This window comes from Choloepus didactylus, chromosome 3, assembly GCF_015220235.1.
Source record: "Choloepus didactylus isolate mChoDid1 chromosome 3, mChoDid1.pri, whole genome shotgun sequence".
NCBI lineage: Eukaryota > Metazoa > Chordata > Mammalia > Pilosa > Megalonychidae > Choloepus > Choloepus didactylus.
Window position 1 is genome coordinate 1848412 of NC_051309.1, and position 15685 is coordinate 1864096.

Genomic DNA, 15685 nt, shown 5'->3' on the forward strand with positions numbered 1-15685 from the left:
GAAATCTGACGCTCGAGCATCTGCTCCCAAAGGCTGGTTACTTGGGACTCGGTTATCAGGGACCCGGCTTCTTCCCGGCGTTCTCCGCTGTCTTCCTCAGCAGGTGAGCTGGCTCTTCTTGAGGTCCCAAGACAGTGCTTATGTGTTTTTACTTACATGATGACTTTTTTTCGGTATCCAAAACTCTAGTCAGCAGTTCTTGTGTTTCGGCGGCCAGTGGAGCATGAGGAAGCGTGCAGTATTCTCCCAGATAGCATTGCGCTCCCGTACAGTAAAACCCGCATGGGTATTGGCTTTGCAAATACAGACAGCTTCCACCTCTGGTACAACGTCCCTGTACATAAAACGGACACATTTCCTTTTTCTTCCCTATCTCTGCATCATGATAAAAATTATACTGGTGACGCTTAACACATTTCCTTTCAAGAAAATATTTACAAATTTGTTTTTCTTTGCGTTCTGCTATATGTTGGTTGATGAATCCCTGGCTCATTTTCACACCCTGCTCCTTGGGTTTACCATCCTCCTCCAGTAAGGTGGTTTTCATCAGGAAGCAAGCAATCCTTTGTTTACGGTGCCAGCCCATTTCAGTTCATTTTCTTCTGTTTGCCATTCTTGTGAGCAGCTTTATGATTTTTACTTTTTGTTTAACAGCTTGCTGGGTGTCTCTCACCCCATCTTTCGTCATAGATCCCTCAGGAACCGGTAAGAGCTGGCTAGAACTTGCGGTTCCTTTAGCTCATATATACTGTTTTAAGTTCTTCAGCAACGTTATCCCAGTGCCCAGCTGCAGATTATCACCACCGCTATACACCTCACAGTCCTCCTTCCTGACTTTCCACATAGCAAACGCTTCTGGGATATTGCGGAGTTTCTCGAGTGCCTAAACTTTACTTCCCATAGTTTGTTCTCTTCTTGTGTTTCTTCAACTTCTGTGTCATCTATTTCATCATCGATTCCGGACGGGGTCTCCTTTCAGCCGCGAGCCCGCCAGCCGCAGAGAAGCCAGCCGCATCTTTGCAGTTCCAGCTGCAGCCCACATACTAGAATGCAAATAAAGCACATAAAAGCAACCCTCAAGAGGTTCCTAACTAAAAATTTACATGCAGGGATCAAAACGCACCCCTCACCCACCCCCTAAGCCAACCTGGGTTTCAAAACAGAAGCACACCCTGACCCACCAGGCACCTCCGGTTGACCCAGGATTGTGCGGACTTCACCCGGCAGGAGGAGGGGGCGGGCAGCGGATCCTGCACCCCATAGGTTAGCTGGATGGAGACCCACCCCCACGGGGCCAGAAGAGGAGGTGGGCCTCGGGTCAGGGTGAGCCAGGTGGCTCCGTCAGTGACGTTCAGGGCAGAGCTGCTGAGTAAGACCAGCAAAGCCCAAGGAGGGCTGCATGAGACAAGACGGAAAGAAAGTCGGGTAGGGAGGATGACAACCCCGATAAGCTGACCACGTCCAGCCACGGCGCGACGGGAAAATGAATGAACCACTGATGGGAAGGAGATAGTGCTGGCCTGGGGCTGGGGGGGATTAATCATGCCAGGCAAGCTTAATTTAGCACTGACAACTCTTGGTTCGATGTACAAGAGTCAAGAATAAAGACAACCTGATCCACCTCGTGGTTGTGGTAACACTCGTACAGAAACGTTAATTCTGTTAATGGCATTAAAAGGCCAGGGCTGGGGTCTTGGAATTGGTTTCCTTGGTGCTCTGGGAATTTAAACGTGTAACGAAAGCGAGTGGCCGCGACATCTTCTCACACCTGCGTCAGAATTCGTGCCACCTGCCCAAAACCCTCCTGGCTGCCCATGGCGCTCGGTAAAAGCCCAGGTCTCTGTGCAGCAAAGGATCTATCACCCCACCCCTTGCTCCAGCCATCCCAGCCTCCCTGCCTTAATTTGAAACCACCACAGGGCACCCTCTGGCCACAAATTGTTTACAGTCCTCCCAAATGCAAAACTCACGCATCTCCTCCCAAGGCCTCAGAAAGTTTCCTCCTACTCCAGTGCCAGCCCCAAGTCCAGTGGGCATGAGGCGCCTCAGATGCGCTTCCTTAACTCCAGCTCCTGATGCAAGTTCCTCTAGATTGGAAGACCTGGGGCCTGAAGAGCAGCAACTGGACCCCCGCCCAGCCCCAACATGTGAGGGGGTACAGGGTGGTGGACGGGCGTGTGGTCCCCAGTGTGGACACCCTGTGGGCCTTGGCCTGCATTCTGGTGGGTGTGGACCTACTGTAAATAAGATCTCAGTTAAGGTGTGGCCACTGAATCAGGAAGGGCTTCAATCCGGCACTGGGTCCTTTGTAAGAGGAGAGTGAAGCCAAGAGAGAGGGAGAGCCACGGGGACAGCCAGACGCCAGGAGTCAATGGAACCCAGGAAAGAAAGGAGAAGACGTCGCCAAGGGCATTGCCAAGGACCCCCAAAGACTGCCGGCCAGCCAGTAGGTAGCAACCCAGGCAGAAGCCAGCCTTCTGGCCGCTGAAATCATGAGCCAGTCAATGCCTGTTACACTGTCTCCTAAAAGTGGAGAGAAAGGGCACACAGCAAGCCACAGAGGTGGCCAAACCCAGCACCAGGTTCAAAGAGGAGCAGCGAATGAGTGTTTGTGAGCCAACCGAGTCCTCCTGCAGTGTACACCAAAGGAGAAGAGGCTGTCAGGAGACCCGTGACCATATTCGCAGTCCACCAAGCCCCACCTGGAAACACAGCAGCAGGAAGCACCGCCTGTCCACTCAGGCCGGACACCGAGGAGGGACAGGACTGGCGCTGTCGGGCCAGCTGCAAGCCCCTCTTCCTCTCCAGGAAGGGCTGCAGAAAGGGGCGCGAGGGACTTTCAGAGAAACAGGTGTCCCCGAGACGTTCTCCCGCTCCGTTCTCCCACCTGAGGGTGGCCCTCAGCACGTGCAAGTGAGGATCAAGCAAAAACACAAACAAAAACAGAAAGCGTCATCTCCTGTGAATCTTACTGCGGTGAATTCACTAGATGACACCAGACCCGCAGAGCTCTTCAAAATACGCCCTTGTCTCGGGCATCTGCTGTAGGACAAGCCTTCCAGAAGCACCACGCTTGACAGTTTCTCAACTTCCTAAAGTCTTACACCCTCAGCTTCATTTATAATCAGGTTTTCTCGGCTGTTCTCTGGAGTGGCTGAAAACATTCAATACCACTAAGCGCTGGCTCATCCAGGTGTCCCCGTTTTAGGTTCCTAGGCTGCCCACACAAATACCCTGCAGTAGGTCAGCTTAAACATAGGAAATTTATTGCTCACGGTTTTAAGGCTGGGAAGAAATGTCCAAATCTAGGTGTCTTCAAGGCAATGCTTTCTCCTCAGAAACCAGCTTTCTGGGGCCGCTGCCGACAGTCCGGGGCTGTCGTCACATGGCAAGGCTCCAGGTCTGCACCCCACATTCACCTCATGCTCACGCCAGGCTCAGGGACCTTTGGCTTCTTGCTTCCAGAGCTTTCTCTCTGTATCCGTAATGCGGTGGACCCACCTTCTGAGGCCACCTCACGAGTTCCAGCTTGCAGTGGGCTCCCACACCCAGGCAAGCGTTAGGATTAAGATCCTGTTTTTCTGAGACACACGCAGCTTCGTGCCCCCACCCCACCCTTCCCATGGCTCATCACTCTGCTCTTGCAGTTCAGTATGAGCAGGAATCCAGAAGATTCCTTTCATGCTCTGCCTAGAAATCTCCTCAGCTGTGTCGGCCAGGTCACGAGGCCTATCTTCTGCTTTCCACCATCCCACAGGCCACAGTGTTGCTCAACCTTCCAAAGCTATGTACACAAGGACCCACTTGGTCTGGTCTCCAAGACTGTCCGCGCCTCCCACCAGGCCGTCTCCCCAAGTCCACGAGGCTCCCCATAACAGGTTCACACGAAACCCAGGCATTCCCACACACACACTCCAGAGCACTCACTTCTTGGTACAAGGCCACACCACAGCCCAGGCCTGCACCCCACACTCACCTCACACCCACAGTGCAAGCCTGTACCCCACAATCACCTCACGCCCACAGTGCAAGCCTGTACCCCACAATCACCTCACACCCATGCTCCAGGTCTGCACCCCACGTCCACAGCCCAGGTCTGCACCCCACACTCACCTCACACCCACAGTGCAAGCCTGCACCCCACACTCACCTCACACCCATGCTCCAGGTCTGCACCCCACACTCACCTCACACCCACAGTGCAAGCCTGTACCCCACAATCACCTTACGCCCACGGTCCAGGCCTACACCCCACACTCACCTCACACCCACGCTCCAGGCCTGCACCCCATACTCCTCAGAGCCCAGCACCTGCGGCCCTCTGGGGTCAAGCCTTTTCCAGATGGCACCTCCTCAGGCATCTCCCGAAGCCCTGAGGAGCAGCTCCTGCCCCTGCCGGCCACTGCTCCACGCGCCCTACACGCTCAGCCTGTCTCCAGGGTGCTGTTCCCTCTCCTGCCCCAGGGCCCACCAGCCGTGCCTGGCACACTAGGAGCTCAGTGCATTTGGGAAGCGAACAGGAAAGGGTTTCTGACCCTCTCACGTACCTTGAACAAAGCTGCCGTGGACAACGCCGTGCGAGGCGTGTCCAGCATTGCTCAAAGAGTGACCCTGGGGCTGCTGGCAGTGGAGCCTTCCAGGTCCAAGGGCACAGCCAGGGACGGCTGACTGCGGCCGGCCCCTCTGAACCAACGTCCAAACGCCCTCCCTGCTCCAGGCTCACGGGGCCTGATGCTCTGCCGCTCGCAGGCTGATGCATCAGCAGGAGCCCTGGCACGGCCGCCACTGCCAGCCTATGGGCACACACGACAGGCCCGGCTCCAGCCTGTGCCACGCTCCAAGCCACCCCTGCCAACAGGTGGTGCAGGACAGGTGCTGGCACACGGCAGAGGGGCTGGCCACAGCAGGCTGTCCCTTCCCGACACATGTGCCTCTGGGGCCGGGGGACTGACGTGGACACTGAGCCTCTAACCCACTCTCAGGGTGGTCGGCCACCGGGAAGCTCAATAATTCAGCTCAATGAGGTTCTTTCCTTTTTATTTTTGTAATACCATCCATACGAAAGCAATAGAAATGCAACAGTCTTAACAAGTTTATAATAGGCTAGTTTAACAGAAAATCTGTACACATTATCATTTACAGCAATTTTACATGGAACTGGTAGTAAAAATACGCTCCTTCTGAATCCTTCAGCTGCCTTAACTCTGAGTACTACAGGCAGAAGCCCTGGCCCAGCTCTGTTTCCAAGTTCCCAATCAAGACCTATGACGAACGTAAAATTCGTTATGTTAACAGCTCCGTCGAACATCTCCGACTACTCAGGGCTCTGTATGAGGAAAACAACTTTGACACCTTAACAAAAGGCCAAGAACTAGGTTTACCTTTATATCTTTACATATGAAAATATCTTGTCAGACAGCAGCATCTGACAAAAGACACAGTAAAATCCAAACCTACCACCTTCACAGGTGGCAAATTAAAGTTAAAATATGAGTGGAAAACCAGTGAAAGCTCCTTGTCACATGACCCTGGACGGCGACAGGGATTAAGCAATTAAGTCTGCTGCAAGATTGGAATAAATTCCGTCTTCCTCGGCTTTAGTCCTATTTACAATTTAAAACATGCAAAAACCACTCGCTATACACCAAATCCATGTTGCTTAAGAAAATAAGGCAAGAGTAACAATTCGTCACGAGAGTGAATTGTTAACCCAGGCGCAGGCGCTCACGACGCAGGTGGCTGTGCAGGGGCAGGTGGCCGTCCTCCCGCCGGCCTCAGTGGGCTCGATTAGCTCATGGCGGAGAAGTCTTTCAAGGGTTCGGTGAGACAAGCTTCCAGATCAAACTCGTCCTCCCCCTGGGGGTCCGCGCGCCTGACCTTGGTGGGAGTGCCCGAGTGTGTGTCCTGGAGAGAAGAGAAGTGGGGGTCCCAGCTCAGAATTTCTCCAGTAGCACAGGCTCTGCTGGCCACACTGCCCCCAGGCTGTGTCCTCCCCACTGAAGCGACACCACACGGCACACGACAGCACAGGACAGGGCAGCTTCTTGCCCCTCCCCATTCCAAACCAATCGACTCCTTAACCCCCAGGAGCTGTTGGGGGGGGGGGCTCCCAGGCTGGAGGTCCTGGGGCTGAGCCTGGGTCACCCCTGAAAACATGGGGCGCTTCCCACACAGCACAGCTTATGAGAACCACGTGAGATAATGCACGGCTAAGTCCTGCCAACTCCACTGATAACTGGGTTGGATTCCAGAAGCCGGTGATGCTACAGCCACTCCCAAAGCCCTGCACGTGAACACCCACCCACCTTCCACACACACAGAGAGAATTCTAGAAGGTTAGACAAACTGCAAGGGGCAAGAGGTGACAGTGTTTAATTTGACACATTTCTGGATGGCTTTAATGAACAGGGATTGTTTTAGTTAAAAAATTTAGACTGGAAAGATCATATGTTCAGATGTTAGGGTTTACAATTGAGGGAATTTAAACCAAACTGGTATGTTTCGCCAATTAAAACCAGATTTTATTATGAATTTAACAAAAAAAAAAAAGTTTCTGTCTTTGGAACAGAGGATCTGGCGGCTGCAGCGCTCACCAAGGTATCCTATTTAACTCAACCCCACTGTTGTGCTCCTGTCGGAAGTGTTTCCCTGAACCAAATCCTCAAGGAACATCCTGTTCAAAACTCCCCTGAACTCCCCAGAAAAGGTCAGCGCCACAGGGAAGAAAGAAACAAACAAGGCAAAAAGGACAGGGAGCATGTTCTGGGTTAAAGGCGATTAAATAGATGCAACCTAAACATGATTGACTAGACTGGGATCAACAGAAACAGCGAACAGCAAAAAGGACCCAGTCGGGACACCCAGTGACCCGCTCCGGGGAAAGGCCTCCCCTTTCAGGTGGAAATGGTGGGAGTGACCACTTGGATTTAACCAAAAAGTCTAAATTAAGGTCACCACCCCTGAACTCAATCCCTGCCCAGGCCTGGCATTTCAGCGGTGGGGACACGGAAGGAGCCCTCAATCCCGAGACCGGAATCAAACCTGAGTGTCAGCGGCAGCTGGCGAAGGGGGACACGGGGGAGGGCACGACCCAGGGAAGGAACTTACCGAGTTATCCTGAGAGCTCGTCTGGGATTCTGAGCTGCTTTCTGCAGATTCGGTCTCCATTTCACTAAGGTCGACGGGGCGTCTGAAATCAGAGGGAAAAGGCAGTTCAGGGGTTTCAGGGGTCCGGGTTGCCACACGGCGCTGCCACCATGGATGTGGGGGCTCCCCAAGCCCACACAAGCCAGGAGCTATGCACACAGCACGTCCAGCCCGCCTGCCCCACACATCAGAATGACAAGCCCACGTTCCGAGGGAGGACAGACATCGTGACAAGCTGCACCGTGCGTCATCGTAATTTTCTACTCAGAAAGAGAAAGAGACAACACAGCTGCACTGGGAAAATAGCACGAGCTATTTGCAAGCTCCAATTCACAAAGTCATGTTAGAAATCACTTCAAACAAGTCAATTTCTAATAAATGTCTTAGAAACCCAAATGTTGAATGAATAAATGTGTCTCCAATGGAGGCAGTGGCCTAGAGAAGAGAAGAGCTGGGACTAAAGCCACATGACACTCCTCTCCAACTCCCTGCTCAGTGGGGAGTCTGATCCCACCAGTAAAAACAAAGGTTCGGGACTCTCAGACCAGGCAGAAATTAAAAAAAAAAAAAAAAAAAAAAGGTCTTTTATTTTCACGGTTCAACATAGATGACTCAAATACTCACATATTCCTAGATTTACTGAGCTGTCTTTTCTAGCCACAGGAGGTAAATTCAATCCAGAGAGCAAACTCCCCCCTTTACGCTCCCCCTGAGCCCCCCACCCAGCTTTAAACTCCAGCACGCAGAGCAAAGGGACGGGAAGCTGTGCTAGCTCGCCGCTCCACAACAACCGGTCGCACAAGGCACAGCTCTCCAACTGCTACGAACCCGAGGAGAAGGCTTTAAAGACATACATTTCTTGCAAATCACATCCTTCTTCCACTGGAGGATCCCAAAAATGCAGTGCGACCTTCCAGAGCTTGATCTGCTGGTCCCACGAGCGTCGGCTGTACTTCTTGAATTTGTTGGGGGTCTTGGGGTGAACGCCAGGCTGTCGGAGGTGTCTGTGGGAGAGAGGGGATCACCTCAGCACCCGCACACCACACCGACTGCTGGTGCAAACATCAGCTTGAAGACATTAACCAAACACTGAAATGAGCTTTATTTCAAAAATTACAGCTCAACAGAGACCCCCATAAAAAGAGCAAAATGACACAAGAAAAAGCACTGCCTGTTCAGGTTTTATTATTTCCGTGCCATCTGCGTTCCAATCCTGCCGACGGGGTGGACAGTTTGAAGGTTCCTTGTCCTTCCTTGTGTATGTGCTGGGGGGGTGGGCAGGCAGAGCAGGGGCTCCCACAGAACCCAGAGACGCCCACGCTCCCCCGCCACAGCCTCACACCTTTCACTTGGACTTTCCTTTTTTACCCATCATGTAGTCTAATAATTTTGCATCTATAAAACTGCTACGAGTCCTGAGAAGTCAAACGTTACTTTTCTACGTCACATCCTTGGTTTTCTTTTACGGGGTAAGGCACTGTCACAGATGAACAGCTCTGGGCAGGCTCCCCGACCCCCGGATCGGAGCCGCCCGGGGGGCCAACAAGACAAGGCGGAGCTACCTGGGGACCTCCCGGATGTAGCGGTCGTAGGCGATGGTGTTCTTCCCGTAGCTGATCTGCTTCTGTCTCCTCATCAGGACACTCTCGTCCGTCTCCACGTCGGCCGGCACCGCGGGCGCCGACTCCTTTGAATCAGAACTGCGGGAGAGGAAAGAACAGAGCAGGCCTCGCGGTTACTGTCACGTGAGCTGAGCCAAGAACACGCAGAAACAAGAACGAAGCGAAGGACTAGTCCTCTGGATTCCACACGACCTTAATCCCAGCACACCAGAATCATCGCGTACCAGAAAATTCAGCACATGACAGAGATGATACTCCAAATCGGTGAATGGTAACTGCTAGAGCAAGCCATTTTCCCATTAACACCCCATGGTCCACTGACTTAGAGGAGCAGTGTTTACGCAGCACTCACCTTCCTGATGACGACTTTCTCTCTCTTCCAAAGTCATTTATGAGAAGTTTTCTTTTGTATCTGGGAACACAATAAATGTTGCTTTTAAAAGGCATAGAAGTTAACCTGACGCCCGTGCTTTTGGAGCTGAATGGTTTCCACGGTGTGAAGGCCTTCTTCCCGAGTGACGAGGTGTGGGGCGAGCATCTGGCCCCTTGTACTGTCTCCCCACTCGCTCCCCCCAGACCAGAGACAGTCAGCCGGACAGCAGCTGTGTCTGGAGAATCCCCGCCCTGGGGCTACAGGCGCCTCCTCCATAACACGGGGTTCCCGGGCCGAATGGAACACCTGTCCGCTGCCAGTTCATTTTCTCCACCCCGGCCTGCCACCCACCATGTAAATTTTCATAGTTAAAAAAAATGGAGAGTGAATCAACCCCACGTATGCCTGTCCTTCCAGGAGGCAGCCAGGGGCCTTGTCCACAAACAGAACACACACTTTCCCCAGCATTAAGAACCAGCAAAGACCCTTATGTTACCACTTGGGAGCTAAATCCTCCTGGTTCGATACACTCCAACTCATCATTACACTTGAACTTGTAGATCATTCATCTGGGTTATGTGAGAGCCAAGGACCAACATGATTCACACAACGCAATTCAAAGAGGACAGGAGGTGGCGAGAAGCCAGGGAAGGGAAGTGGTTCTGGAACCCGGAGAGCCTGGCCACACAACACAAGCTCACACACAGCCGTGAGGGGTGCCCAGACCCCAAGTTACAGGCCATCCTGTGCGATGGCCACACAGCACAACAAATGTAACCGACACCGCTGAACAGCACGCTTGGGAGCGGGTAAGGTGGGAAGTTAGATGCTGTAGGTAACAAAATAAAACCACAGAGTAGCCCCTAAGGGGAGCGACAGGCCAGCGCTAACACAACCCTAACATCAGCTCCAGTGTAGCCAAAGCACCACACTAATGCGAGGTGTTAACAGGGAAAGCTGTGGGGGAGCATGCGCAACTGTACTTTGGGTGTTCTTCTGTAAACTACAACTGCTCTTAAAAATAAATTTAAAAAAAAAAAAAAGAAAAGAAAAGAACTGACTGCCTGTGTGTGTTCACGCTGACTTCCGCAGAGCTGCAATGCACCCCGGGCAGTCAGTGGGCGGACAAGGGCTCCCAGGACAGGGGACAGCTGTGCCCTGAAGCCACGGCAGGAACAAAACTGCAGGTCAGGGAGCAAAACTCAGGAGAATGGGGCCGGTCTGCCTGGTGGCACCTCGGGCGCCGGGGGTGGGGGTGGGGGCTCTGCAGGGGCCACCGGGGCAGGGCGAGCCAGGAGGAACGAGTACCAGTTTAAAAGGAACAAATCAGGACTGAGCAGCTTGCAGAGCCGACAACGGCTTGACCCGGACCCTCCTCTCCCAACACCTCACCAGTGGCCGGAGGTGGGATACGTGGCCACCAGTGTCTGCCACAGGCCCGGGCTCCAGGGACGGAAAGGCCCTCAGATGGCCCCTCCCCACCGTCCACCTAAACCCAGCGGCTCCCAGAGGCATCGTGGGCACCCACCCGCAGGATGCCCAGCAGGCAAGCGAGCTGGCCTTGGGAGCCCTTCACCGGTGACAGGAAACGGAGATTTACTGGAAAAAGAGGAAATCTTCACTCCACACCTCCCAGGCCTTCACCCTCAGGCGCCTCAACCAGCCCAGGACATGCGGCAGGAGCCCTGGAGCAGACATCCACACCAGATCGCTGTGCTGCCCGGCTTTACGGATGCGCCCGACGGTTACCGTGACCGATGTCTCTGTTTGTCACAAAGCAGAATGCCTCGAACTGAACGCCAGTTAATTTTGCCGTGCCTGTGGAAGCTAACGTTCTGACACACCAGGTCCATCTTTTAACCTCATTCCAGGAACTGACCAAGGCAGGAGCTGAGAATCCACTGGGCAGAGTGACCTGCCCGGGAGGGTGACAGGCAGTGTTCCATCAGGGAAACACACACAGCCTGGCACCAATGAGCTAGGAAACCTCGAGATGTTGTCATAACCCCTAAAACTGGCCTGGGGGGAACTGCAGGACCCCCGGTGGCAGAGGCACAGGAACCCGCATGGGTCTCACTCGTGACACCGTAAACCGGACCACTCCAGTGAGCAAACACTCGATTATAAACGCATAAAACTGCTCTCACCCTGTGGCTTGTCAAGTCTGCTTTGAGAATATAACCAAAAGTTAAAGAAAAAATGCGGAGTAGAAGTCTGAACATGATCATAGTGCTATAAATTAAGGCAAAAAATTGGAAAAAGCCACATGCCCAAGAGCAGGAGAACGGCCAGGCCAGTGGCCACAGGCCCCCAGGAGGGACAGCCAGGAGGCCCCACACCTCGGGGTGCGTGCGCAAGGACGGCCGGCTCACACGACACCCCTGGAGGGTCAGGAGGACAAACTGCAGGGCCCAAGTGCTCGCACACGGTAATCCCCCTCCCCAGACAAGGGGACAGAAATGAAAGCAGAAGGGAATGCGACGTGACCCCACCAAGGTCACTATGTCTGGTGTTATGTTCCAAGTGGCATTCCCAGCTTTGTGCAAACACCTGTGAACAAAAGCCCCTGAGCTCCACCCAGAATGAGGGGGGGCTGACAGCAAACACCCACACAGGACACCGCCCAAGCACGGTTGCTGCACACGCGCTGTAGCTGACAGATCTGCGGGGTTTTCCGGATCGGACAGGGAACGTGGCCAGCGCCAGGACACCCCACAGGGCATCCTTCCCCAGCCGAGAGCACGGGATCAGCGCCCAGTCTCGCCTGCACAGAAATGGGACAAGAGCACGTGCTCTTGTGTCCAGATCCTTTCATTCAGTGCTACATTGGAGAGAAACCTCCGATGTAACATTTCCAATGTACATTGAAAATGAGCTGCCACGCGCTCATTTTCGATGTCACACAATATTCTGTTACAAAAATAATGGAATCAACAAACCACAGTTTATTTAGCCATTTCCAAGGAAAAGAAGAGCTGGCATCCAGCTTCTTGAAAGATTGCTGGGCCCCACCCCAGAATTTCCGGTTTCCACTGCTGATCCAGGGGTCACTACTGGGAGCCACGGCCACAGGGCACACTCCAACGTAACACACAATCAGAAAGCCCGGGACAACGCTGCCGAGCAGCCGAGGTGCATTACCTTGCGATTTCGTGATTAACCCTGGTCCTCATCTCGTCCTCTTCCACGGCACTGCCCCAGTCTGGACACCTGGACCGAGGCCTTGGGCCCTCGGGGGTGGTAAAGCTGCAAACCAAAACGGAGACGCACGTTTGAACCAGGGCACCCGCTTCGGTCTCCCATAGGACAGAGGCTACTTCGCACGATGAGAGCACAGGCCCCAGCATCCATCAGGCGCGAAGGAGAAACTCCACCCTGTGGCTTACAGGGGCCGAATCTGGGCACCTCCGGGCTTCACGATGCTTTACTGCATGCCCACCTGGCCCGCGGCAGCTGCGTCAGGAGGCCGCAGTCCCGGGGAGGCAGCAGGGGCAACGGGGCATCCACCAAGGCCGAGGGGGCGCCTGACCCAAAGGGGGACGTGTTTCCCCTGGACTCGAGGTTCCCCGTAGAGCCATGTGGAGCCCAGTGGCTGCCACTCACCTCTTCAGGGCACGCCATGGGCAAATCAAACATCACATAACGCGTAACACATCAATACGACACATCGCCGTGTCGGGACTCCAGCTGATGGGTAAGGGTACCACTCGGAGCAGCACCACCTCACCCAGCACCTCTGTCCCACCTCAGGCTCAGGGGAGCCCTCAGTCCAGATGAAGTGATCTGAAGATTTAATAAGACTTTGATGCCCACAGTTCCAGCAGCAGGAATTACTGATATCTGCAGTTTGTTACGTCTAAACTGAACTTTGCATCCGGATTAGACACCACTGTCGACAACACGCAACCACACGGTGTGCTCCGGAAGTACAACCAGAACAAACAAAGGACCCCTTCATGCCATCACTTCTTCCTCTACAAAACAAATCACGTTCCTAAAACTAAATTTCCGGACCCTAGAAAAGATTGGAAAGGCCTGGAATCAAATTAACTCGCTAACAGAAAGTTAAACTGACTCAGTAGCCGCAGAGCAGGTGTTCCTCCAGGGGGGCGCAGCGACACCCCAGCCGGTGTGTCAAGCGGTCCCACCAGGAGAGCCCCACCTGGGTCACGTCAGAGCGCCTCACGTTCCGCTAGCGCAGAGAAGACCTTTCACAGGCTACAATCCATTCTTGCATCCAAAGGCTCACGTACCGTTGGGGAGAACGCTCGGGTGGAAGACGAGGCTGCGGCCCCACGGAGCCCGAGCCAGCCGCTCCCTGCGCCCCTCCTGCCCCAGCAGCGCCCCTGCCGGTGGAGGCGCCTCCGCTCACCCCGCGTCCCCCGAGCCTGGTTGTGGCCAGCAGCCCTCCGCCCTCACCCACTTCCTCTTTTCGAGCTAACGAGTCAGTCCGCTCGACCCCAGCTCTCCCTGTGGCCTCGCACGTACCCCACACGCTGGCGACCGACCCCCAGGTGACTCCCACGAGCTCCTGCCTGTGAGACGAAGCCCCCAGGAGGCCACAAGGACCGAGCGCAGAGTTCGGGCGGTGCAGTGTTTTGCAGAGAGGGAAGCAGAGGGGACATGGTGCACGGGGCACACTGCCACGGGGGAAGACGGAGGAGCTGCTGCAGCTGCCCGGTGCGCTCGGGGGTGCCTGACAGGTCGCCTTGGACACTTCGGCCGCAACAAAGACCCGGGGTTTGCCTTCTGCCCAACGGGAGAGCCCAGGGCTTCGTTCAGATTTGTCTCCACTGGCCTCCTGGTACACCGTGTCTTCACCTCCAGCCCCAGGGCGCAGACCGAGGGCCTCTCCTACACTCGGCCCCTGGCGGAGCCCGGCTGTCCCCGAGCCCTGAGCACCACCGCCCAGCCCACCCAGACCCTCGCCCGGTCGCCTCCCAACGTCCCCGCTGGCCCCTCCGCACGCCGGCCTGCTCTCCCGTCCTCTCCGTCCCAGCAAATGCTCCACCAGCCACGCAGGCGCTCAGGCCTGAGGCTCCCGCTCCCTTCGCACCCCACTTCCAACCCACCAGCAAACCCTCCCGGTTCTGCCTGCAAAACCCCCTCCTCCGAAACCCACGTCTCACCGCCGCCCCTGCACCACCTCGGCCCAGGCCGAGCCCCTTCCCGCCCTGGCTCCCCTCCCACCCCAGCCTCGGCCTCCTGCCTTCAGACCCAAGAGGCCAGGTGCACCCCAGCTGAGGGCCGGGCAGGGGACCCCCTCGCGCCCCCGGCACCCGCCACCTCCAGCTGTCTCCCCTGGCGCCCTGGCCCCTGCGCTCTCTGAGGTTTGCCGGGTCGGCACACGGCCCAGCCGGAGACACTCCATGACGGACACGTTCCCGGCGCAGGGAGGGCCGCGAGGCAGGGGCGCCGCGGGGCAGAGACCGAGGAGCAGACCCCGAGCCGAGCTCCGCTCTCTCTCTGGTGACCCGCCCGCCGCCCGAGGCGGCTCTCAGCGACCAGCCGGGCTGCAGGGACGGTGTCCGTCGGCCCAGGCCTGCCCCGGAACCCGGCTCGGGAACCAGCCAAGGGGACGCCCGTCTCCGCACACGCTGGGAAGGCGCCTCCTGGGCGGGCAGGCCCCGGAGCGCCACCCTCCTCCCACCGCCCGGGCACCCTTAGGGCGGGGCGCGGCAGCGCGGGACCCCGCCGGGGACACCCGACAGAGGCCCCGTGGGGCCTGCGCCCGCTCGGGGGGCCCGCGGGGCTCACCTGTCCAGCCTGCGGCCGGCCGGCCGGGGCGCGCGCCCGTCCCAGCGCGCGGAGGCCGGGTCCTCGCCGGGCGCGCGGTCCTCGGAGTCCTCGGGCTTCCGGCGCTGCCCGTCGGCTCTGCGCTTCCGACCCAGGAACCACCCGGCCGGGGAGCGCGGGCTGCGGCCGGGACGGCGCGGGTCAGCGAGGCCGGGCCCGGGCCCCCCGGCCCCCGCGACTCCCCCCGCCCCCGGCCGGCCCCACCTGGCGTCGCGGCTCCCGGGGGGGCTTCGCGGGCGGCCGGACATGGCGGCCCCGACAGGTCTGCGCGCGCGACCCGCCCAACCGCGTTTATGCGGCCGCCGGGCCCCGCCCCTCGGCGCTCCCGCGCGCGCCGGCGCCGGGCGAGACCATCGGGACCAGGCCCGCGGGGGACGCCGGCCCGGCCGCGCGCGCCGCGAAGGCCTCCTGCGCTTGGACTGAGTTCCCAGGCCCGCGAAGCACCCCGAGACCTCCGCCTCGTAGGCTGCCGCGCGGGCAGACGGGCCGGCGCCGCCCTGTTCCCTGAGGCCGGAGGGGAAGGTTGCCCCCCTGGTGTTGAGGTGGCCTGGCCGCCGCGGGCCCTTCGGACGCGGATTGGCCGCGCCTTCGCGGGCGGGGGGAGGGGTATTGGCGGGAGATTCCGCCGCGCGCGGCGCGGGGCGGGCGCGGCCTCTCCGATTGGCCCGGGCTCGGGTGGGGCACGCCTCCAATTGGCCCGCTCCAGGTCGGAGAGCTTCTCCCATTGGCCCAGCCCAGGTGAGGTCGT

The 15685-nt window shown here is 56.8% G+C and overlaps 1 protein-coding gene and 1 pseudogene across 2 annotated transcripts; both read right to left on the reverse strand.

Moving 5' to 3' along the window:
• LOC119528516 lies at positions 1-984 on the reverse strand (annotated as a pseudogene).
• Positions 985-5020: 4036 nt separating this feature from the next.
• On the reverse strand, positions 5021-15499 carry LOC119529144 (stem-loop binding protein). 2 transcript variants are annotated; one of them, XM_037829226.1, is made up of 7 exons: positions 14899-15499; positions 12283-12387; positions 9121-9180; positions 8709-8846; positions 8001-8150; positions 7108-7189; positions 5021-5904 (listed from the first exon to the last, which is right to left on the reverse strand). In XM_037829226.1, the coding sequence occupies exons 1-7, from the start codon at positions 15183-15185 to the stop codon at positions 5788-5790; spliced, it is 939 nt and encodes a 312-aa protein (XP_037685154.1). In that variant the 5' UTR covers positions 15186-15499; the 3' UTR covers positions 5021-5787. The 2 variants fall into 2 exon arrangements, with proteins under 2 accessions (XP_037685154.1, XP_037685155.1); XM_037829227.1 differs by lacking the exon at positions 14899-15499 and adding an exon at positions 14478-14865.
• Between the last annotated feature and the right edge of the window lie 186 nt (positions 15500-15685).

Excerpts from the sequence above, each read along its gene's own strand:
- LOC119529144 (XM_037829226.1), bottom strand. The coding sequence starts at position 15,185 with ATGTCCGGCCGCCCGCGAAGCCCCCCCGGGAGCCGCGACGCCAGGTGG. Across the intron at positions 8,847-9,120 it reads AGAAAGTCGTCATCAGGAAG|TTCTGATTCAAAGGAGTCGG; the intron begins GTGAGTGCTGCG and ends CCTCTCCCGCAG. Across the intron at positions 5,905-7,107 it reads CGAGCTCTCAGGATAACTCG|GACACACACTCGGGCACTCC; the intron begins GTAAGTTCCTTC and ends TCTTCTCTCCAG.